The 25,451-nt window shown below is 37.8% G+C and overlaps 1 protein-coding gene across 1 annotated transcript in view; it reads left to right on the forward strand.

The window, feature by feature from the left end:
• Nucleotides 1-25,451, forward strand: part of SCUBE1 (signal peptide, CUB domain and EGF like domain containing 1) — a 211,663-nt gene that overhangs the window by 19,355 nt on the left and 166,857 nt on the right. The window contains exon 3 of the mRNA XM_050912438.1: nt 12,015-12,143. Coding sequence (XP_050768395.1) covers nt 12,015-12,143 — 129 coding nt within the window. The remainder of the gene's footprint in view (nt 1-12,014; nt 12,144-25,451) is intronic.

Raw genomic sequence — 25,451 nt, forward strand, 5'->3', positions numbered from 1 at the left:
TTTTCAGTACATTCTGTGTCTGTTATAGCTGTTTTACCATCATGTGGACCTTCCTAGTCCAGATAAACACTTCTGTAGTTGGAAAAACTATTTATGGCAAAAATAAACATAATGATTCTGAAACAAAGAAGGATCTGTGCTTTGATGATCCAAGTTATCCTCCAGTCAGCTGCTGTTTAATAGGTGAGGAGTTACAGTCTTCGTACTTGTTGAAGGAGTGGCAGTCCTTACAGGCTGCTCTTTGCTGTTCTCTGCAAACCAAAATGCTGGGAGGCCTTCACTTCATAAAGGATGCTGTTGGGGAACTTAATTAATTGGTCTGCATTCAGGGAAGAGATGACAAAATAATAGGCAGAGTTAGTTTCTTGGGCTTCATAACTATTAGGTCTGGCATTGTCAGGGACACAAATCCATGGATCCCCTGTGTATCATGTTTAGAAGTAGCCACATGACTTTAGTAAATGTTGAAATGAAAGGCAGCCCTAAACAGATTTGAGTATGTGCAATGATTCTCTCACGGCAGTGCACAACAGTGTATGTAATGCAGAGTTGCTCTGTTCATAGATAGATTAGTTGTATGGTACTCTCATGGGAGTTTTTGTAGGCTGGTAAAATTAATGTCTGAGATGTGTCCCGTACAAAGTAGGGAGTTTGACCAAGTAATACAGGATGACAGGAAGCCCTACATTTTACAAATCCTACATGATATAAATTACATTATATTTCCCAAGTGGTTAACCAGCACAGCAGAGCTGTTCTCAGCCAGGAGTCTGCAGTAGCCCAAGGACTACTGCTAAAGCACATGTGGAAAAAATAGTTTGAAAAGTAAGCCTGCTGTCAGAAGACGTAAATTTGCTATACCGGGATTTACACCTCTGCTGGAAAACATAACAGTTCCTCATATCCAAGAAGGTTGAAAACCACTGCTATATAGCCTCTCATACTGCTTGTGGCCTTAGCTGTCTCAGCCTGAAACTGAAGTGGTGTTAATTTGCCAGGGACTAATGAAGCATGTGCTATATGATATCAAGAAATCTTCCATTTTACAGTATGTGATCTGCCACGGACTCGTTCTGAAATGAGCAAGAAGGAATAGCCACTTTTTGTTCTCCCACATGAAAGGCCACAGAAAATAAGTTAATATTCATCCACTGACAGGTAATAAGGAAATTTATTTCAGAATTGAAGCTTGGGATTGTTTCCTTTTGTCAATGGACAGAAATTTAAAAATGAAATGCAAAGGAAGGTTGGAGGTATGCAATCTGAGAATGAGGGAGATGCCTACAAGAGTTGGAAAAGAAGTAGGTGAATGATGTCTGTATCAATGAGCTAGTTTCACTATTTTAAGCCTCTCCCTCAAAGCTTTTAGATGCATATTTCAATTTAAAGATCTAGGAATAACCTCCTGCCATGACTTACTGAAACGATAATCATTAGGATGCATGCACACCAGTTGTGGCAGTAAGGCACACAAAAATACTCTCCCATTAGATCTCCAAGAAGTTGCAAGATTAGGTGTGGAATCAAACATTTCCCATTATATTAAAAGAGGGAATTGTGGTGGAAATGGCTGTGATTTAGAAGTAGTGGGAAAAATGCTGTCAAATGTCATGTTTCACATTCATAACAGCTTGTGAACAGGAAATCTCTCTGCTTGAGCTTGTCGGGCATGGCAGCTACTAAATAAAGACAGACTCTAAAACTGTTATGTGCTCTGCAGGTATCCATCTTTATTTGGGTATCTCACTTGCAGTTCAAAGAACTCGTAGCCAATCTGTTTAAATATCAATTAAGAAAAATGTGAAACCACAACAAACTCTAATCAAGGGTTCAAGATGTGTAATGCAGGATAACAATAATTTTGGTTTTATCTAGAAAAATACTGTATTAACCATGAATGGAGCTGGAATGGTCCCAGATAAGTTTCCATTGTGCTGGTTGAGATGGCAAATGTCACATAGGGATAATACTCAGGTATATGAATAGAAAATATATTGTTCCCCAGGGAAAGAACTCTGCTTAATTATTTTTTTTCCATAAAAGACTGTAGCTATCCAAAGGTTTTAGACCCCCAAAAGGTATTCTACATAAAAAACGCTATATAAACCTAATGTTAATGCAGTAGGAAGACTTGTCAATTAAGCAGTCGAAAACTCTGTAAGGTCCTAAATGAAGAGTGTTCCATGTAATTTATTTGATCTCCTCTTCATTCCTGCTCCTGGAGTGTTATGTATACCACCATAAAGAGTATTTAGGTGGCTGGCTAATTACACCAAGTGCATGCAGAATCTCAGCTTTCAGTTTCTGTGGGTTTTTTTATATTTTTAAGTATTTTTTAGTCCCCTGTACTTCAGTGGTAACTTTCCATTGGCAAATTACATGTACACTGAAGCAGTAATACCTGCCTCGAACTGCAGGCATCCTGAGAGAATGAATCAAAGGGGTAGATTCTTTTGTCTGTTGTCAGTTTGATTGGCGTATCAATGTCCAGCCATTAAAAATGTTCTTCTAACTCTTTGAACTAGGAGTTTAAGTAAGGAGGGAAATGTACAGGAAAGAGAACAGAGACAGGAAACTGAGGAAGGGAAGGTGAATTTAAGAAAAATGTAAGGAAGGGAGTCTCCAGAGACTGTATTTCTTATCAATGAATGAAGAATGTGATAGTCATTCACCAAAAATGTAAAATACAATCATTCAGCTACTGCGGAAAGTTTGGCTTTTCACAATCTATTGCCTTGTTTCATTTAACAATATGTGAGGTGGGTCAGCTGAATTCTGCTTACAGCATTGGGTGCCTGCCACTGTCTAGCCACCAGTCTTTCAATGTGACTCTTTAACTCTCCCTTTGTATGATAGACAATATTTGAAGATCATTAACTAAAACTTGCAAAATAACAAGTGCTAAACACACCTACGTTTTCTACAGCTGATAAACTCAGAAGTTCACGTACTCCATTGCCTCCTTAGAGAAGGACTTGTGTGTCTAAAAGCTTGTCTGTTTTTTCCCAAGCAGCGAAGGTGACTCTTATAAGGCCATCCTTACTCTGTGCGACGTGACAATTTGATTCATGCTTGCTGTGATTGGCATAATAATAGGAAGCAAGTTCAGACACAGGACAAAAAATGGATCTGCAATAGGTGTCTCGGTGCTTTCTCTAAAATTAGGAGATAATAATGGTGGTCAGAGAAAAAACTATTAAACAAATAGAAAGTAAAAAAGTCCCATCCTACGGCCAGTGATAAATGGGACAATGTCTCATCTGCCTTCCAAAAGCATCCTAAATGTTTTTAGGCAAGATAGTTCTAAATATGAAGCTGTTCACACTTTAAAAACATATGTGCTGTTTGACCAGCTGGACATACCTCTACATAGTTTGGTTTGTATTTCATTTTTTCCCCCCCCTTTTTTCAGACAAGTACTTTAACAAGATATAAAGCATGATGAACTTTGTGCTCAGCCATCACAGAGGAAAAGGAAGCAAATAAAACTGCTACGGAGTACTTGATGTTTTCTGGAAACTGTATGAAATGGCTTCCAGAAAAACACCCCAACAATACCACAGATTGCATCCAAATCATGTCCACTAAGTTGGCATGGCATTTTCATTTTATTGCTGTTTTAATACTGGAAAATAGGAGTTTGTGACATTTTTGAAGGAAGTTGTAAAACTGAATTTTTTTTTTTTTTCTTTGTGGATGCAGTAATGGGAAAAACATTGGAGGGGCAGTACCCATAGTGGAAAGGCTCTTGAGGGATTTACACTGAAAAAACCTCATGCTAAACAACCTATTGTACCTGTTCTTTTTGCTTTCTGCACTGAGAAACATCAGGCTGCTTTTTCTGATTTTACCCTGTTCCCAGCCTGCTCACCCTTGACCTTGGCTCTCAAAGTAGTCCTAATGGCTATCAAATTTTACAGTTTTCTTGGGCACAAGCGTCTTGAAAACATCACAACAACTTGAAAGCTGTCAAAACTGCACTGTGTGTTCCTCTGATTCATTAGATCGTAACATTTCCAAGGTCACAGCATCTAAAGAATAAAGATGTTAACATTTACGAGTCAAAAAATAAAGTATGTCAGGAAGAACCAGATGTAACAAATGATAGATTTTAATTTGTTTTCTCTTATAGAAAAAGTGACTTATGAAGCTTTTCATGGGAAAGGATTTTCAGAAATGGCGTTCACTCTGAGATGAAGGTCAAGGTTTTGTTTGGAGTAGAAAAAAATTGAATGAATCTTGATATGTCAATATTTTCTTAATAAAATTTGGACTTGAAGTAGATGCCAAATTCTGCTGTCACAAAACTCACAGAGGGAAACGGTATTTCAGCAGGTCAGGTTCCGTGGAAATGATAACATTTTCCCAGCTGATTCTTCATACATCTAGCTGGGTCAACTTTTGCAAATTTTAAGAGCAGAGCTGAGTGGACTTCAGATCACTTTGAACATGTGGAAATGTGCTGATGCTAAACTCCTCTTGAGAATCTAATCATTTTAGTGTTCTTGCTCAGATTGAATGCTTTCCAGAGAGCTGAACTTTTGGCAAATTTGGCCTGCACTTAACCAAAATGGTCTTTAACCTATGTGTGAGCTTTTTTCTGGCCTTTAGATCTGGAGCTGGTTCCCTTCTTAAGGAAAATGCAGCTTGATATGAGAAATACAAATGCCTTAGGTTCAGGTTATCCAGTGTGTGTATAACTGCTGAAAGTATATTAAATGTAGAATCTGCCGAAGAAACAGACTATATATAAATATTCCCATGTTGTTTTTATTTATTTTAATGGCTTTTACAGTCCCCAAATCCAGTCATTAAAAAGAATAAGATGCTGATCTGATTATGATCCAGGACTTGAACTTGTTTGTATTCTTGTCAGTGTGCATGCTACTTCATTTCTGCCTGTTTCCTTAGAAGTAAAATAACGGTGTTGATGCTACAGTGCTGCTTGTTCTGAATTGGAAGTGGGAACAAGAAATTTAAGTGCTGATCCCATCTTGCATATCTCTTTACTGTGAGTCCCAGGAAACATGTCTTCCTGGCTCCATGAAGCCAGTGGCAAAAATGCCTCTTGACTTCTGTAGGATTGGGATTTCACCTCAGGGCTTTTCACCTTTGGATATTACAAGGTCAATTCTTTCCCAAGTATCTGAGATCAAGGTTGCATAAAACTATGCAGTGATGAAGAGCGCTCTGTTCCTACTGTAGCTCTATTCTTAATTGTGTAGGATTTGGAACCTAGGATGGGGCTTTTCTCCTGTGTTTTCCTGTGGAAATGAGGATAGTGCATTAGTCCTAGGAGGAACAGTGACCAAAACTCAGTAAAGAATCAGTAAAAATTTTTGAAAGCTTTTAACAGAGAAGCCATAAAAGTGCAAAATATTACCACATGGAAATATGTGTTCCAGTATTTTGCAATGTCCTTTGCTGCATACCAGTTCTGGATAAGCTGGCAGCATGCTGCAATTGCAGAACTGTAGTATGACTTTTTTTTAGCAGAAGACAACTGATGATAGAGAATTCTGCAAGTGGTATGCTTTGTCCTCTGTAGGGGGCTAGCAGCAACCTCTCATGGAGCAGGAAGGTAAAAACACAGTTTCTTTGCTGGCAAGTTTGTAAGGACAAAGTTATTTACTGTCTCCACAATGCCTCTTTGGCAGTATTTTGTTTACAGCAGCTAGATAAATAGATGAAGATGAACACCAAAATATTTTTCTGTTCAGATACTGAATAAATATGTGGATTTATCCATCAAGATACACTTACAAAGACTTTAATATTTATTTTTCTAGCTATTTTATGGATCCAGCTCGTTTAGGAAATATTCCACATCTGCATAATATACCTGTGTGCTAAGTTTTGTTTGTGGTTCTCTAAATTAGAAGAAATTGATGTGGGCAGACAGCTTCCTTTGGCTATTTATTTTAAAATGTCCAAGCACATAAATTATTCCTTTCAAAGTCAATTGAAATTTTTGTTTACTAAATTAACTCCAGATCTTTCCCTTATATTAGTAGTCAAGAAATACTTTAAAATGAACACAGATTTTACCCAATCCTACTCCTATTTTGAACATCTTCTGTTGCCTTGTGAGTGTTGGGATCTGTGGCCTTGACAGATTCCGAGATAAAGGTTGTGCCAATGCACACTTTCCCATTTTCTGTAGAAATCTGTGGAAGTCAAGACTAAAAGCTGAATTTGGCTCATTGACTTTCAAGACTCAGCCATTCTTCCTTTTACATGTTAATAGCCATAAGGCTTCTGTGACAGTTTAGCTGTGACACTCATCCAAAATTCATCAACTCCATGCAGACATTTGCTTTGATTTCAGTAGCTTTGCCCATAATGATCTGTAGCTGTGCTGACAAATACATTTTGTTATATGTGTTGTAATGATTTTTGGACATTCAGGAACTTAATGAATGGCAATTGATATAATGAAGAGTGGGAATGGGTTTTGCTGGAGGTAGATTTTTGTACTTTCCTGGCATAAAGTCTATGCCACCTTCTAGCAAAGATTGTTAGTGCTTGGAAAAGATGGTTAGCACACAGTGAATTTCATGACACTGCTGAAAATGTTTAGACAAAATGGGAACTAGCATTTTCCTCACTCTGTTTTACAGTTTGGTTTGTCTTTTGGACATTAATTATTGCATGCTGATGTGTCTTCTGTTCTGTGCTGAAACAGAAAGCTGAAATACTGTGATACTGGAAGCAGGAGAGATCGATTCTTGTTTTATTTTGAACATTTCTTAGTCAAGTTGTATGTGCTCCTGGAAGAGCTGCTTCTCTGCAGGGTGGCCTTGTGAGACTTCTGAGAGTGCCATCCCTTTGTTGCAGAATACACAAATGAAACAAATTTCTGGGATAGTGTCAGTTTCACCTGTAATAATGAAAGAAGAATCAACCCCAGTATGTATAAAGTAGATACAGGTGCCCTCAGACTAAAACGAATTAGGTCACTTAAAGAAGACAACTCCAAATTCTTTTCCTATAACTGAAATACAGTGATTGTAAATTACAGCACTTCCTCATGGTAACAAATGCTCAGGTTTTCTCAGATACTTGTATAGGTTTTTTTAAAAAAGTTCTTGGATGCTTATATAATAATTGCAGTCTCATACAGTATGTACTCTGTAAGTAACACCACTGCTCATTGAGGAGGACAACAGCCGAGCATGGTAGTGCTGTATTCCCTAGGGCTGCTGAAAGAGAGTTATTTCCAGGCCGTAACAAAAAGATTCACCTCTGCTTTCCAGAAGGAATTATGATGTAGTTTCCAAGCTTCTTTCACCTTGGCAAATAGCTGAACCAGTACAGTTACTAGGACACCCAAGTGAGCAAGCTTCTTTTTATCCCTTTTTTCCTGATATTTTTTTCCTTTAAAACTTTTGAAACAAGCAGTGGATTTTGGAGATTTCCCAAACCAGTTCCAGAAAGAGATGGTCAAAACTATCTCGCCGACAGCTGAGGATGTGGTTCCATACATCCAGCTCTGGCATTAGGAGTTGCTGTCTCATTTGAACACAGTAAGACCAAATAGGTTCTTGGCAGACTATGTCATTATTATAAATGGTCCTACTCCTTCTTAATCATTTTGGTGCATTTAATTTTTTTCCAGGGCTCCTGTAATTGCTGCCATTATAATACCATATGAAATTAATTCCTCTTAGAGAGGAAATTGCAATACTTTTTTAACGTGTTTTCTTCACTAAACGCCCCAAGAATTGACTGCACAGCCAGAATTTACTGTAGTGAAAACTTTGTAAATATTTTGCCAGTGTAGATAAAACTTTAGGTTTCCCATTGAGAGCTAGATTGCAGTAAACCTTGCTAATTGAACAGTATATGCACCTGCATCCAGCACAGCAATTTCGTGGTCGGATGGCAACATTTCTCTGTTTCTCTTGTTTCATTTTTCTGTTACGGTAATTCCTTCATGGTGAAAGACAATATTAAGTGATCAAACACTAAAAATGTTAAGGATAGTTGAAGCTACAAAATTAGTGGGAAGAGTTAACTTTCTGAGTTAGAGGTGTTAAGAGTTTGATTAACACTCAATTCTATCAATTACAGGAAAAAAAGAATAATAGGATATGACCTAACCAGAAGGAAATGAACATAGCTGGCCCCTGCAAATTTTGAATTTTACAATAGATAAGAGCAAGCCTGCAGGTTTTATGTGTTTGAATGTACTTCTATTGCTTTTATCGCTATATTAAGCTTACTAAGGAAGCCATATCCTGCCATGTCAGATGTAATATTCTGCCCATAAATTATAGTTGTTCAAGACTTTCACGGAGGCATTCTTTAAAGAATGTCCTCCTCCAGGTATATGAGAAGAGAAGATGGGGTGGTGTTCACATTGTTTGCCGGCATGTTGTCTGCTTTTCTCTTGATGCAGCTGGAGCTTGAAAAAAGTTCAACATTTGGACTTTGCAGGCTTTGTGCATGCTTTTGGTGGGGTTTTTTTTGTTTGGTTGGTTTTGCTTTAAAAAAATAAAGTGTTAAATTCACCAATCCTATCCCCTTGGTGTTTTACTAGCAATACTGGAGATAGAAATTCCAGTCAGCCTGCCAGGTGAAGTCTCTTAAATAGCAATGTGGTTTTGGAGGGGAAAGAAACACCAAAAAACCCACAACATGGCTCTTAAAAATAGGTAGAATGTTTGGCTCCACTCCTAGTTTTGTACAGCTCTTGGGATACAAAAGGGAGAAGTAATCTTCTAATCCTTTTGCAAAATCTAACATAACTGGAACTCCTTGAGAGAGATGAAAAGAATCTGTTCCTTTTGTTATTTTTCTGGTTTATGTATCTGTTGGATTACCCTTTCTGGAACTTAAGTATTTGTATTACATCAGCACCTTGTGCTGCTAATCACAGTACAGCTTTTTAGAAATAAGTCTTATATAAGGGGTAGACACTCAAAAGGCTTCACATTTCTTTGATTTTTGTCCCTTTTGAAGGCTCTCCCATCGCTTATTTAAACAAATAGTCCTATTTGATTCACTTTTTGAAAAAAGGGAATGAATTGATCAGCCCTTGACAGTCTGATGCTGAGTAACATAACAACTGATGACACTTTCTTCTGAATTCCGTCTTCTGAATAAACCTGGTGCTGGATAAAAGTTAAGAACAAACCTTAAAATGAAGTTACCATTTTTCCTGAGTATCCTGAAGGAATGACTGACATCAAAATCATGTTACGTGCTTTTTGATTATTGACTTGGCCTGTTAAAACATGGCATTACTGTAGAGCTCTATTTTTCTCCCTGTAGTCTGAGAACGATGGGAAGTTCCTGGAAATATTCATGAATGGTTATGGAAGCTGCAAATATCTGCTAAGTGGAAACCTCACTGGAACACTTTGGCAATATGCACCCAGACACACTGGGCTATAAATAAAGGAGAGCGACTTCTTGGGGACTTTGCACTGCCATGCTGCACATGTGTTTGGAATAAGCCCAATATGCAGTAATTGACTTACTGGTTATTGTTTTCAGGAAAAATCACAGACATATCTTTTTGTTGTCATACTGGACTCCAGAAGGTAGAACACATCCACAGGCTGTGCTGACTCGGCACTTTTACAACTAATGGGTGGAAATCGTTAGTAAAGGATGGGAACTTTCTGAAACAGAGCAGTGGTTGAAAGACTAGGAAGTTTGCCTTTAAGCAGCAGGTCGTATTTTTGTTAGGAAGATCCTTTCCGCAGCTTCCTATTTCCAGCATTTTTGTGGTGCTGAATGCTGAGTTACAAAAAAGCTAACTGGTTTTGCAGATAAAGCCAAATTTGTAATTCCCGTTTCAAGCTGCTGAGGAGATTGTAGAAGGGGGGTGTCCTGGTTTCAGCTGGGATAGAGTTAATTTTCTTCCTAGTAGCTGGTGTAGTGTTATGTTTTGGATTTAGTATGAGAATAATGTTGATAACACACTGATGTTTTTAGTTGTTGCTAAGTAGTATTTATACTAAGTCAAGGATTTTTCAGCTTCTCATGCCCAGCCAGCAAGAAGGCTGGAGGGGCACAAGAAGCTGAGGGGGGGCACAGCCAGGACAGCTGACCCAAACTGGCCAAAGGGATATTCCATACCACATGACATCATGCCCAGTATATAAACTGGGGGGAGTTGGCCGGGAGGGGTGGATCGGCGCTCGGGAACTAACTGGGCATCGGTTGACGAGTGGTGAGCAATTGCATTGTGCATCACTTGTTTTGTATATTCTAATTCTTTTAGTATTATTATTGTAATTTTATTATTATTATTATTATCATCGTTATTTTCTTCTTTTCTGTCCTCTTAAACTGTCTTTATCTCAACCCACGAGGTTTTGGGGTTTTTTTTCGATTGTCTCCCCCATCCCACTGGGTGGGGGGAGTGAGCAAGTGGCTGCATGGTGCTTAGTTGCCGGCTGGGGTTAAACCACAACAGGGGGCTTCAGAGCTGTTGGAGGGAAGTGGATGGAGACCTGGGCTATTCTGAGTTTAAGGTAGGTTTCTGGGAGGGGCTGACCTGAGGGGGAAGGCTTGCAAAAGAACTTGGGAGAAGCCAGTCCCTGCTCTGACAGATCAAACTTCTCAGAGGATTGTGCAAGGGGGGACAAACCTAGCCAGACTTGATCCAAGGGCCAGAAGTGCTGAAAGCATTGAGTGACTGAGTCTGAGCTGGCTTTTCAGAAGAATCTAGTTTTACCAAACTACCTTGCTGTCTTGGGATTGTGGCTGGGTATGATACGAGGTAGCAAAGCTTTTCCTGGAATACTTTCAAAAGTAAAAAAAAAAAAAAGGCTTTGTGCACGTGAACCTAATTCAGAAATATTTCAACCACCTCTGCAATGGAAGGTACATTTGAAATGTACAGCTGGGATAGCTCTGATGTACTAACAGGTGATTTTCTAAAAAGATGACTTTATCTGTTTATCAGGTGCTGTCTAATTTAGGGACAGTAGTTGAGGTTTGAGGTTTTTGGTCTAGTGCACCACAGATTTAGAGCTGATAGTTATCAAGCTATGAGGCTGTCTATAATTATTTGTGTATTTTTAGTTGGTTGATGTGCACCACTGAATGATTCACAGCAGTGACTGTGATGCTGGCGTTCCATGTATAAGCCAAGATACAATCTGTAAAAAGAAAGTCTGCACTTTCTAGAATGAGTGAAGAAGTGATTTTTTGTATGAGGCGGGGGAGATCATAACAGGATTGTTTGTAGTTAAAGCAGAATGCATCTCTCATCATTCATGGTACTCTTTCAGATACAGACCAGTGTACAAAAAAAATAACTCAAAATAATTCTAGCATACCTTCTAAGAATAAAACGTTGGACTTGTTGTTTTTGCTGTACGTGAATTAATACAGAAAATTATAATAGGGCTTATTTTGTGGGGGAGAGGGAAGAGACAAAACTGTACCGAGTTATCAATAGTAACTTCACAGAGCTCAGTGGACTCTGACAGCTATTTCAGAAATGGTGTTTTTCAAGGTTTATTGTACAGAACTATAGCCTTATGTATCGTCAGGAATATACCAGATCCTCCTTGTTCTGAGAAGACAGTTTTTTGTTAAACAAGGCGTTCTTTTCTCTTCTCTTATGCCATATTAATAGCATGTTTCAGATATTTTTTACAACAAAGTCAAAGGTTTAACTCATTGTCTGCTTGATTATTTTAAAGACAAAAACCAAAACCTACATTTTAAATATAAAAAATGTACCGAAATCAGGTGTTTCTTTTAAATTTTTGACAACATATCATTGTTTACTGTGATGATACTACAATTATTTTGGGAAGGAGTGTTCTGTACCTTGGCTTGCTGCTTTTCAGTCATATATGACCCTGATATATTCAGTCAGTAATTCCCTGAGCCATCTGTTGGATGAAATATGTAATATGAGTATATAGAAAGACTAGGAACATGCATATATTCAAAGACCATGCTTGGTTGGAGAAATTTTTCTCTATTCTTAGTATCTTAGTATTCTCTTTTTACAAAAGTTTCTTCTCCCTCCTCTTGTGTTTTAGATATCGACGAGTGTGAAAATGACTTCTACAATGGGGGTTGTGTCCACGAGTGTATCAACATTCCAGGCAACTACAGGTGTACATGCTATGATGGGTTCATGTTAGCCCATGATGGCCACAACTGTCTTGGTAAGTGGTGAATGCTGGCAAGAAAGTTTCGTTTCATGGCTGTGGTAAGAAGACCTGATCTGCTTGCTGCATTTTGTCATCTAGTATGTTTTCAGTAAAGACTTGATCCAGATCACACTGAATAAGTTCAAACCTGTCCGTTGACTCCAGTGTGGTTTAGACCAGACCTTAAAGTTGGCCCTCTTAATCCTAACATACTCAGATCAGTCTGCCTATCTTTAGCATTGCTAAAAAAAAACCCTGGCCTCCAAAGCCTGTTCTGGATGTTTGGGCTTCTTTTTTAAGAAAAGTAATCTGTCCCATCCACTTAAATGTATTTTGTCTGTTTCTTCCAACTTTTGTAATTCCAGTCATATCTTTAGAGCTCCCCCTCCCCTTTTTTCCCTTTTAGGGTAACATAGTTCTAGGATATGCTGTATGAACATAAATTACAGAATGTTAAAAGTGCAAGTATGATGAAGGAATAATTGGACAATAAAACAGGGCAGAAGAAACAGTTATCAGTAATAGCTGTTTACAAAGGGGAGGGATGCAGTCCACTAACTGTACAAAGCCATGTTCAGAGCAGGATCTTAATTGCATCAGCAGTCTGAGGATTTTGGGATCTGTTTTTTTTGATTCATGTCCATTGCTCTGGTTTAAATAGGTTGGGTTTATCCTATAAGCTAAAAAAGTATATGTTTTGTTTTGAAATTTCTTCACACCAGTTACCTGGAAATGAACTTTGACTGCTATGTCCAGTTTCCCATACCTACTTACTTGGTAGTCGTTTTAGCTAAATCCTAGTGCCTAGGGACTATCTCAATATTCCCGATATAAATGCAATGACCAGTGTTTGGTACAGTCCCAAATTCATTTCAAGGTGATGTTTATAAAACAGTGTGGAAAAGGGGTATTTTTTTCTGTGTCACACAGCACCTTTACTTTGGTAAAAACTGAGATTCTTTGCAATGAAAGTAAAGAAATCAGGTAGTGAACCAGAAATAATAAAGTCTAGTAACACCAGTCTGCACTCACTGAAGCTATGGAACAACTATAATTTCTGAGCAAGGATTTGGTTAGCCTTTCAGTAGATGTATTTCCTACTGCATTCATTTTCAAACAGTAATATTTGTTCAGATGCATTATATATCCTGACCATTGACAGGCTTTTGACTCAAACTTCCAAATTTCATTTGTTGTAGAACAGAGTAAATAGATTCATTTGCCTCAGCCTGAGGTGGTCAAATGATTAATTGTGTAAGAGGTATTTCTTATACAAAGAGCAGCCAGCTGTTCATTTAAAAAAGAAAGAAAAACTCTATTTATACTAATGTTCATAAATATCTCTTAATAAAACAGGACACAAACGTAATAGTTCAACTAGTTGGAATTCAAATAACTGTGCATGTACGTTGTTTCAAACAGCTTGCTATTTTCAGCTTTGTTTCCAAATGATTCCCATAGTAGTAGGGAAAAGTAGGTTAGCAAAAGGAGCGACCTGATAAAGGATGAACTGTTCAGGAAATCTGTGGGATTTTTTTGGACCCCTGCTGTCTGTGTTGTTGCTCTCTGGTCTTGAAACATATAGGCTGCATCTACAGAGATAGCCAAATTTCTAATTTTCTTTTAATTAATTTCTATTCAGCAACTTGGGGTTTTTTGGGGGAAAAAAAGGCCTACAATAATATAAACAGGTGGCTACGGTTGAAAGTATTGATCCAAAGCTTGCCAAGAGATCTTTCAGGTTTTTTAGAATCGGTGTCTGCCCATATTCGTGGTCTACTCTGAGCTGACTTTCTGTGTTACGCCAAAAATGTTAGTAACCTTGTTACTTCTAGAAGAGGTTCAGTGAACAGATGAGTGGGAATAATAGCAAAAGGCTCCCTTTCTCCCAGTGTGGAACTTTAGGACACTAAAAGAGGTCACAATTGCCTTTCTAATTTTGAGACCATGGATTGGGGAAGTTTCTGTTTCTGAAATGCAGATTGAATATTTGCAACTAATGAATGGTCTTTGATAAGTCTCAGAAAAATAGCTGCTTTTACTTAGAGGCACTGAAAAGGGAATCAAGGCACATTCCTCTTTCTCCCTTCTTTAAAATTTGAGTGAGTTTACTGAGGATGAAAGCGTCTGGTTGTAAGATCTCAGACTGAAGTTTTTAATCCTGACAGTGGCCATGCAAATCTTGCTATGACTGCCTGTTGTGTGCTAACTCAGATTTGGGACACCATTGCTAGAAAAGAGAAAATGTCATTTTTCTGTCATCATTTGGTCCCTAGCTGATTGCTGGCGTTATCAGTTATACTGACTGCTAGGATAGCCTGTTTCTGCCCATTAGCACACTATCAGTTTTGAAAAGGGGGATGTTGTAGTCTTTTCCCTTCTGGAGTAGTTGTATTTCCCTTCACTTACGCTACCAGAAATGTGTAAATGCAGTTGGCTGTTCTTAAGAGGACGCAGTGAGGTTTCAAATCAAAACCAAACCTTGTATTTGCACACGTTTAAATTAGGATTTCTATAACCTTTTGGAAAATTTTCCCAGCATGTAAAACTTCGTTAATTTATTCTAAAGATATATATATATTTTCCCATGAGGAAATTAGGCATTGAAAGGAATTAAAAGTTTTGATGGGTCCACTGGTTTCCACCTGTTCTTGCTTTTTGAGAAACCACTTATTTTTCATGGATTATAAGGAGACAAAGAACTCTTTACAAGATTAGTAACAATGTTTTTCACCTTTCAATGCATTCTTCTACTGATTTCCCCCCCCACCCCCCCACCTCTATAGGACTTTACAGAACTGTCAAAATGAAGATTGCTAGTTAAGTACTGTGTCATATATTCTATGTATCAAATTTATGTTCCTCTTAGAAAAGGCATGTAATGTTTGATTAGCATGCTGAAATTAAGTCTGTATTCACATTAAGTAGGGCTGTAGTGGATCTTATATAGAATTATGTCATTTCCCCAGAATTTGTAGATGAGCCTGTAAAACTCGCAGTAGGTTGATTTTGAAAACCCTGCCTGAACTGTCTTCTCATACAGCACCATATATGTGTATGTGCTTGGACAGAAGATTTGCTAGGAGTGACCCAACATCAGACTACACTATTCCTACTTCTCCACCATCCTTTGGCCTTCCAGGCATTACTGTTGGGGTCCATTTTGTCAGCACGTAGGGAGCCAGGCAGTGAGAACTCTTAGGGGGCAATTTGACTGCCTGAACATAGGAGTCTCATGACAGTGATAACACCCTGGAGCTGGCAGATGTGACATGAGATCATAGAATCATAGAATATCTCAAGTTGGAAGGGACCCATAGAGTCCAGAGATGTACAGGACTAGATCTGGAGTGTGAGACGGAGGCTAGATGGAATAATACTAGGAATCTAAAATGGCATCTGACTCCGATGTTTAGACAGCTGAATTGCTCTCTCAGTGACTCGGGCCGCATTTTATCACACACACATCACCAGAAATCTTTGTCTAGTGATTTTAGATAGAAGGCCTAGGGATGGGACCCCATGATAGTTCACTGATAGTCCTGTAGGCCATCTAGGAAACAGGTCGTAATGGACAAGACCGTTATATCAGGATTTCTGCATCTCTTGCTTGACTCAAGTCTATGCAAAATCTTAAGCCATCTCTTCCTGTCAGGGTTCACATTCCTTTTTAAACCTTCACTGAATGTCTTTCTAGTAACGTCAGTATAGCAAGATGATTAAAATCTTCTTTATAAATAGCAAACTTGGAGTATTCACAACTGATCAGATCAGATGCAGTTGACAGGTTAAGTGTTGTTTCCTGAGTTCTTGTTTTAACATTTCTTTCTTTCTTTCTAATCAAGTGAAATTTCTTATTTATTTATTTGTTGGGAGGAGGTGTTTGATTAAGAATTCGTGGTTAAAATTTGTACTGGAAAATGTCCAAAACTGTCCGCAGGGAAACTCGACTCGCTCTCTATTTGACATTTTTATTGAGGAACTTCTCAAATATAACATGAAATGACACCACAGGGAATTCAAACTATGATGAGATCCTTGTCTGGCTAAAAATAATTTATTTTAACACTGTAGTCACTTGAAATAGCAGTAGTTCTTTCTCAAAATTGCTCTAAATTCTGCTCAGTGGATGCAAGACTAATATTTGGTCTCATGCAATAGGTTTTCTTTATCCTTCATTTGAAACCAGTCATGAAATATGTTTTCCCCTCTCATATGAAATACCAGTCTGTTTTTTTTTAATAAGGAATTAGCTCACTGGTCCAGATGTTCTTTCCTGTTTGATCATTTTTTCTCCATGATCTTACTGATGAATTGATTTTTCCTTCTTTGTGTCTTTCAGATGTTGAGACATGCTATCAGTTTTCATTCTTTCTTGCCTTTAGGAGAGATTATGTCATAACTGATCATCCTTCCTATTAGTGCCAAACACTTTACCCATCTCATTTGTAGTAAATCAGAGTCTGTTCTCAGATATCTGGTAAAATCTGTCAATCTGTACTACAGAGTATCAATGGATTAGACTTATGCCTTTAAAACTGGTTATTCAAAATATACTCCCTGCTCTGATTCAGCATAACACTTAAAGGTGTTCCTAATTTGCCTAGGTTTTTTTACTTTCTTGGTTTAATATTAAGTAAGAAGGCTGGACTTTTGCATATGTGTAAGTGCATTATTGATTTGAGGCCTCTTTGGCAGTAGGGTATACTTGTACTCTGTCTTCGTGTCCTCTTGTAGGCTTTCAAAGACAAATAGCAGATAGCAGAGGAGGTAGATTGAGCCTGGTGTTGTAAGCCTGTGTGTTGTACAAAGTGAGATGCGCGATGGATGGGGATGCCATAGAGAAGGCTTGAGAATTTGTCTTCCTTTTCAGTGAGAAATTTAGGGGAGCTTGGCATAGCTGCCACTATGGCGACTCCAGAACGTACCCAGGAGGGTAAAAGAGAATTTCCTGCGTTTTTTAGTTTACTTTCAAGCTATTGGGATAGGAATTGTCATATGGAAAGAAACCCTCTTCTCCTTCAGCAGCAGTAAGGCTTCAGCTGGTGGAGGACTGTTCAGTTTAGGGCATTGCACTAGGATGAAGCCAAAGGAGAGCAGTGAGAATAATGAGTGATCTAGAAAACATAGAATCATAGAATATCTTGAGTTGGAAGGGACCCATAAGGATCATGAAGTCTAACATGGCTAATGCCAGAAGAATGAAAGAAAAGGTATAGTTTTCTTCTAGGGAAGAGAAGATAAAAAAGAAGACGCAAGAGTCATCAAACCCCAAAAAAGGCTGCTGCAAAGAGTTAGATTTTTACTGTTTTGTTTTTGGAACCCCACAGAAGTGAATGAGGTAGTGCAATAGTATTTGGTTACTCCACATGGGAAATTCAGAAAGAGCGTTGAATTATTTTTCCTTTCTCCTGAAGGACTCTCCTGTGGAGTACCGTTATCTTACATTAATCTCTCTCCTACTGTATAAAAATGTGAGCTTCCTGGGAGAATATTATATGCTGTGTTGGTCTGAAGCATCACCAAAGAAGAGAGTTCTGAAGCTTATCCTGGATTACTAAACCTTGGGATTTATCCAGGAAACGCTTGCTAGAAACCTTGCTGAAAGCAGTTCTTGCTAGTATTCCTGACTAAGTCTTGCAAATTTATTCAGCATCTGCAAATAGAAGGTGGAAGAGAGTGCCGTAACTATTCGAATCAGAAAGTGGAGAGCCTTGCTTCACAAGATTTCCTTGCCAAAGGGCTCACATATCAGCTGATACTCCAGCTGTGCCAAGCCTTCTGGAATTCACCTATCTCTGATCAGAATGTGAAAAAATTGGGAATGAAGAGTGTGCAAGAAAAATATGCAGCAACAAAAGCTGACTGTCATTGGTTCTTACTTGAGAAAACCATGTAATGCCTCCTCCACATTCTGCTCTTCTATCCTTTTTTGCTGGAGGCAGACTTTTGTGTACATATAGTTAGGGCATTCTTCCTAAAAAATTGACACAACTCATTGTTTTCTGTTTGTCAAACCAAATATGGGTGTGAAAAATATTTCAGGTTAAAGAATGGACTTGCATGGAGTGATGATTTTCTTTTGCTTATCTATTCAGATACAAATATGAATAGCTATGAAGTGCTACTCATCTCTCTCTGTTTTGTGTGGGTTTTTTTTTTATTTTCTCCTTAGCTCTGATTTGTGATAGTCCCTTTTTAATAGGGAGTAAGCAATGCTTTTTTACAAAAACACTTCTTGCTTCCAGGTTGCACTCATCTTAACTCTTCTTTCTTCTAAAGATTAGCATAGGTTTCATGAAGTCCTTTGCTCTTTATAATTTCTCTAATTAGTCAGTATGCTCCAGAAGGTTGTAAACTCTTCTTAGAAACCATCAAAAAAGATAAAAAGGAGCACAGAGAAAAAATTTATCATACTGTATTCAGAGATGTATTTATTTTATTTATAGGTTTTTCTGTGGTATTAATTGTTGTGGTATAGGAATATACGTGAACACCTTGTAAATACTAATAGATTTGTCCTCAGAAAGTCCTGTATGGAAAAGAAGTATAATTTTCTTTGTTTTATAGATGAGGAACTAGGGCAAACAGATTAAGTTACTTCTCAGTCTTCATGCAGGATGTCTGGATATCTGCAGCATAGCCAAGAATAGTATCCTTACCCTTCTGAATCCGTGTTTACAGACTCTTATTTTGAATATTTTGTGTAACTTTGGTTTCTCTTACAGAAAAATAACAATTACTAAATTTGGACATCTATAATATGATATCTCAATTAATTCTCTTGTATGTCAGACCTCCTGAAAATAACTGTAGAAGTAGGTTTTGATGATCCAGTATAGTTTATGGTTCTTCAGTAGTTAATGCTGTGTCTGATTGAGAAGAGTCCTGGGAAGCAGAGTGAACTTCTGATTAGAAATCAAGCGAGAAATGCAATTGCTAGTGTGCATTATAGATGCCATGGAGCTCTCTGCAAGAGCTGGATGTTCAGTATAGTAGACAAAAACGCAAGCACAGCATCAGCTATGAATTCAGTAGCAAAGAATTGAATAGCAAAGTCCTAGTTATGTCCACAATCTTGAAGGTGTGCTTTGGGCAGAAGGTCTGATTTTCCCGCCTGAAAAATGGACGTTACTGTTTTATTTGTCTGTTCTCAGATGCTATTTTGCATTTCTTGACAAAGTGACTAAGTCACGTGGAAGCCCCTGTGAGAAAAGAGAGGTGGCACTTTCCCCGGAGCAACTGAACCTGCTCCAGGAGTGGTACTAGTCTGCCAGCTCTGGTAGGTGGAGCAGAGCAACAATCGCAGCAAGGCATTTGGGAGCCTGCAGCTAAAGAAGAAACTTCTGAGAAACCAGGAGCCGATGGTCACAGGCCTCGAAGTAACATCTGCCTGTTATAAAATGGGCCTTGGGATCCCAAATCAGTATAAATATTAGGTTCATGTTTGAAACCACACAATTTCTTTTCTTCTGAGGTTAGGATCTAAACCCAAGTTCCTGTCTTGCAGTGTTCCTTTAAAATCTGTTGGCTTATTTTAAGAGAGGAGAGGTTTTAACCCTGGCATGTAAACTTAATGCCTGAGTGGGTAGTAGTAATCTACAATCTGACTCAGATGACAGAAAGAACATTAGTATGTACGCACATGTATGTATATCACATCATATCGTTCATCCTCTTTCAGTGAATGTTCCAGTGCTCTATGTTTTTCTTTCAAAACAAACCAAAAACAGTTAGAACCCAAAATCTACCTATCCTACCCTTCTATTTGTCTGAATGTATACACTGGGACAGGGGATTATGGCCTAATCTGCCTATCAACATGAAGTGGGAGGAGAGTTGCAAGTGTATGAGAAATCATTTCTAAAGCTCCCAGATGTAAAATGTCAAGAAGTGGTACATAACTCATTGAGGATTGCATAATCACTGGTATGATTAAAGAGACCAATGTCTTCCTTTTAATTTAGCTTTCTTTTTCTTCTTCTCCAGGCAGCTGTGCACAATGTGTTGCTTGCTTGAACGCCAAATGAATGCTTCTATTACTGATGTTTATTTTTATTTATGTTTCCCAACAGTTCAAAAAGATATTTTTTTTTTTAATGTGAACATTTTTAATATAAAACTAATCAGCTTTTGGAAAGTTGTTTTTAGTTTCATAAAAACAGATATTTTAAAGAGAAGCTGAAAAATGGTCCATTTTCTTGGCTGTCTTCCAGTTTTCCTTGCCCTTCTTTCCTAATTCCAGGAGACTATTAGGTGAGCCGACAGTTAAGTATTGTCCTCCTCTAGCACATCAGCAGGGCCTCTAATAATATTATCAGTCATAAACTCTCTTCCAGATTTTCATGGCTGCTAATCTTAAGCTCCTTGGCAGACAGAGGAGGGTTGACTACACCCAATAGCCTTCTTTCATAACTCTTCATTTTTATTAAAACACATGTAAAATTATGGTATTTTTGTAGAGAAAGTTATTATTCTAGATCTTGAAGCTCTTACTCATTTCCAGTGATTCCAGTGAGAGTTTTGCTTGAGCAGAACTTCAGGACTTGGCAGTTGTTTTATGTCTTAAGAGAGGGAGGCCAGACTCCCAAATCAGGGCTCAGTGGTTGAGTAGTGGGGATCTGTTCTAAATGTGAGGGGCCCAGGCACAAGATGGGAATGGGGCCCAATATAGTATATGTTTACAGACAGGATGAAAAGTGTTGAAATGCAAGTTTTAACAATAGATATATCTGTATATTTTAAACCTTTATGTGTTCTGTATTTCTGCAAATGATGACTGGCAGTGATTGGGTCTTTGGAGCATAGTAAGAACCTTGGGATTAGAGGACCGCTGCAAATGGGGGCCCAGAGGTATTAAGCTACTGAACCTCCCCCAGACAAGCTGCAGTGGGTGCATACACAAAAATCCACGCTGCAAATTGCACAATTAACTGAATTTTAGTGATGAATGCATTCTTTCAGGATTAAAAACTTGAGTGCATTTTTGAAAGTTCTTTGTTTTTCAGATGCAAGCCTGAATGACAAACTTACTTTCTGATATGTTTCTTCAGCGAACTAATTTTTACTGTGTTACTGTTTTCAGATCTTTTATCAGTCTTGCTTGGTCTGTACGTTAGATTAATGATAATAGCTGTGATTCATCACAGCAATTTAAACTATCCAGTCTTCATGGTACAGTGGCATGCATCAGATTTTGTAACGTACTACTATTCCGCAATGCCTTCTGCTAACTGATGACTAGGTGCTGAGCAAATATGAATAGCTAGGATGATAAGTAAATGTTCTATAGACAATTCTGTATTAGATGCTTACATACAGCTTCTGTATATGTGTGTTTACTTTTGTTACTTGGTTGCCCGCATCTTGTGAGAGTCTTCATGGTGCAATTAGTAGCAGACAAACATAGAAATAAGTCTTTCTTTCAGGGTGGGACTATAATATGTTAGTTCTGATGATCTTCCTCTTCTAAACCTCAGATTTAGTTTTATGGCACCTGGAAACTGTAGAAATTTCCAGACTCTGAGCCATTGCAGCCTTCTCTCTTCATGGCAGGTTCCATGATGGACGGATGAGAATCATTATCATGGTGTTTGCATACAAATTTGAAAAACATTTAACAACCAAGAAGTCAAGCCCTACATTTCTATAAAGCTTATGAAGGCCTCAAATTAAGAATCACTTACTTAAAATATCGTAGTCTGTGCTTCAGCTGATGGAGTGTAAATGTCTGCATATAAGCCATCTATCTGTACTCACCTTGGAGTCACTAGAGAGAAATAGGTATTTTGTGTGTGTGACTGTCCTCATCCTAAAGTATATATTTGCTGTAGCTCAGATGAACTGCTCCCTGTTTTTTCACAGATGCAGTCCCATGGAGTTCAGTTAAACACCACCTTTGAAAATAGGATTGTTGCTATCAGAAGTTTGGAGCCCAAAATTGGAGACTGATTTTGAAAATACGTCCACATTCACTCTGAAAATCCAATAAAAATATGGAATTCTCATTGTGATTGATGGAAAGGCCTCTGATATCCAGCCCTTTCTGAAGCTAGGATCTGAACACACTGCTTTTCTTATCCTGCTTTTTCTATTTCTGTATCTGAAAGTTTCCCCCTTCAAAAGTACTCTAATGTTTGGTCACCCCACATTAATCTTCTGAGTTCAAATGAGATATAACTTTCTTTACATTTAATTTGCCATATGTTTGCTTTCTTAAGCCAATGTGATCTGAGAAGTACCAAAACAAGTGAGAGTATAAATCAGCATAGGCCCAAAGTTTTTTGTTAGGTATGGGGAAATAATCAAAAGTGTAGAATAAATCTTGGTCGCTGTCAACTATGAAGTTAGATTCTCAGACTGTCATAATAAATTAAGAAACTGGGAGCTATGTGACAGCAGCATCAATCTCAGTCTCTTGTTTCTGCAAGTCTTCTTGTTGTCTGAGTCTTTTTTTTTTTTTTTTTTTTTTTTTTAAATACTTACTCCCTGGAGGAGGTAATCAATCACACTAAAGATTTCTCTACATGGAACACTCAGGAAAGTAAAGAATAATCAGTTTAGAGTGTGAAGTTAATATGTGTAAGTTAAATCCCATATGGATGCTTTTATTTGGTCTGATATGGCTGTGTCTTAGTTCAGCAAAGCCAGAGTTTTATTCTGCATTATTTATTCTGCATCCTTGCTGCTTTATCTTGTTTGTATTAGTTTTGTATCTTTTGTTAATTCATCTTGACTTTCTCCTAATAGCAAATTTCTAAGCCAATGTGGCCTATATTGATGTATATCTTAAGAGAAAAACTATAAAATATATTAAAATTAACCAAAGCTTTGGGAGCTACATTGTGTTTAGCACTTACTTAAAGCAGAGGAGAACGTGTATTCACCTGAGGGTGCAGGATTTCAGCCTGTAACGGGTGTGTTTACCGGTCAGATGTGTATGACATTCAAGCCTTCCCTCACAGAATGGTGTCTTTGTCAATCCTAGAAATTACACAGATGCAGTTAAAACACTGAATTCATATGGATAACAAAAAGACATCAGACAAAGTGGAGAGCAGCGAAGTCATCTGGTCTCTGATTTCAAATATAATCACTGTCGTTATACTATGCTTAGAATGCAATCAATTCTTGGCAGTGTTGATTTATGATAAACCATATGATTTATACAGTCAAGAAATAGCCATCGAAAAGAATAGCTGCTGCATAGTTGCTTACTGTATTAGAAAATTAAACAAAGCTCTTTTCCAGTATGGATGAATACCAGATGAAAAGTTGGTAGTGAATTTCTTTGTTAAGTAGATTCCAGGGTCTTGGCTTTCTGTAGTGCCCTGCTTTTGCTGTCTAACACTTTCCATGAATTTCTGCATCTTGATGTTATCTTTTTGACTTCTCAGTGTACAATGTGCAAACGTAAAAGTTTGAATCAAACTACAAGACCAAGATAGAGGATTATTTTTACTGCTTCCATTACCTTCTGTAGACTTCAATCCAGATCCTTCTCAAGTATTTCAAAATATTCCATGTGTACACATTCTTTACGGGAATTGTATCAGAGCACAAGATGTAGTTTTGCATAAAAACTATAAGACTACAAAACTGCAAAGAGGGGCAGGAAGCAACATGGACTAGTTGATGGTAGCATATTTTAATATGACTTTGTGATGACAGTAGCTAACATCTAAATAATAATAATTACTCATTAATTAAAACATTAATTAAAAAGTCACAGGACATACTTTGCAGGAATGATTGTTTTGAGAATTTGGAAGGTTTAGGATTAAAGCAAAATTTATGATTAAGAGGCCTTATGGGGTATGGAAAGAAATGTTTGGAAATAATTGAAATATACTTTGTTAAATAAATAAGACTGGAGTGGACATAAGGTGTGCTGTAGGACAGGAGCAGAAATGAGAGTCAGGGCAAAGCTTGTCCACTCCATCTTAACAAAAGAAAATTTTAACTGAAGAGAAAGTTGCTACAGCAGTAAGTATTAGGCTATAGTACAGCCTCTTCAGCAGAGTGGTTATAGCTTAGTTAAAACAAAATGGAAATAGAATTGAAGAGTTTAAAAGAATGGAAAGATGTGTTTGCTGAATTTATTTAGACAGCAGTGTTACAGACACTCCTCGGCAAGAGTCAGGCATCCAGAGTTCTGGGAGCCTCCAACTTTGTGTACTCTAGGTCATATGTTAGTGAGCGTACTTTCATGGGGGTTTTTCCTGTCATGAGGAAACTGTGCAGAGAGGACAAGATTTCTGTTGCAAGACCTTGAAAATTGGCTTTACTTTGAAAATTGTGAATATAAAATTGTATAGTTTTTCATGGGGAAAAAAGTGTATTTTTTTTTTAATTGTAGGGTACACCGTACAGTTTTTCATGCTATTTTTTTTTCTTGTATTAGCTGATTCCTGTCATTTACAGATTAACTTGTGCATGAAACACAAGGTTTTCTCTCTTGTATAGGTATTTAACCTATCTGATGCAACTGCAAAGTGAGTAGATGCATTAACTTCATATATTGGACACTGATAACAGAAGGCCATGACTCTTAAGTACTTTGATTTAAGAAAAAATGCACACTGTTATATAGCCGTTATAGAAATCCATTTATGTGTTCCCAGGTGCTGGTGAAAAGAATATACAGCTCTGGTGAATTTTATGGGGAAGGTGGGGATGAGGTCGTGGTTTGTTTTGATTTATTTTGGGTTCTTTGTTTGTTTGTTTTGGCTTTACACTACCATGCCAACTCTAAACTTATTAAATTCATCCCTTCTTTACATAGTTATGACGTTCCTGAAGTCAGGTTTTTTGACTGCTGTTGCTTTTCGTTGATAATTCCCAGCACTCTTACCAATCAAGGCAATGCTGATCTCTCTTTATAAGAGATGCATGTGGCTGATGGTGTTCATCTGTTGAGTTGCATAGCACTAACACAACTCTATTGCAGCTTAAATGTACTAATGGGCAGCTGCTGCTTAGCTGGTGCACAGGTGTCCAACTGTTTTCTAAGGCTGTTTTCTTAAAACCAGGTAGTCAAAACAAACCAACCAACCAATCCAGGTTGTACTGTGTAACACAGCACAACTAGGTTGAGTGGTAAGCTAGTATTGCCATTCCATATAAAAAAGAAATGAATGTCTACTGTAAGCTCTTGACTATCTTTCAGGTATTTCTGTCAAGAGAAATCTGAGAAAATATTTGTTCTAAATACTGGGTTTTGTCTTACTCATGTTTAGGAGAGTGGAAATGCTGAACTAGTTTCCCAGGTGGCGTAAATGCCCATTTGCCCAAACATTTTGTGCCAAATGAAGCATTCATTCA

This window comes from Gymnogyps californianus, chromosome 1 (assembly GCF_018139145.2).
Source record: "Gymnogyps californianus isolate 813 chromosome 1, ASM1813914v2, whole genome shotgun sequence".
NCBI lineage: Eukaryota > Metazoa > Chordata > Aves > Accipitriformes > Cathartidae > Gymnogyps > Gymnogyps californianus.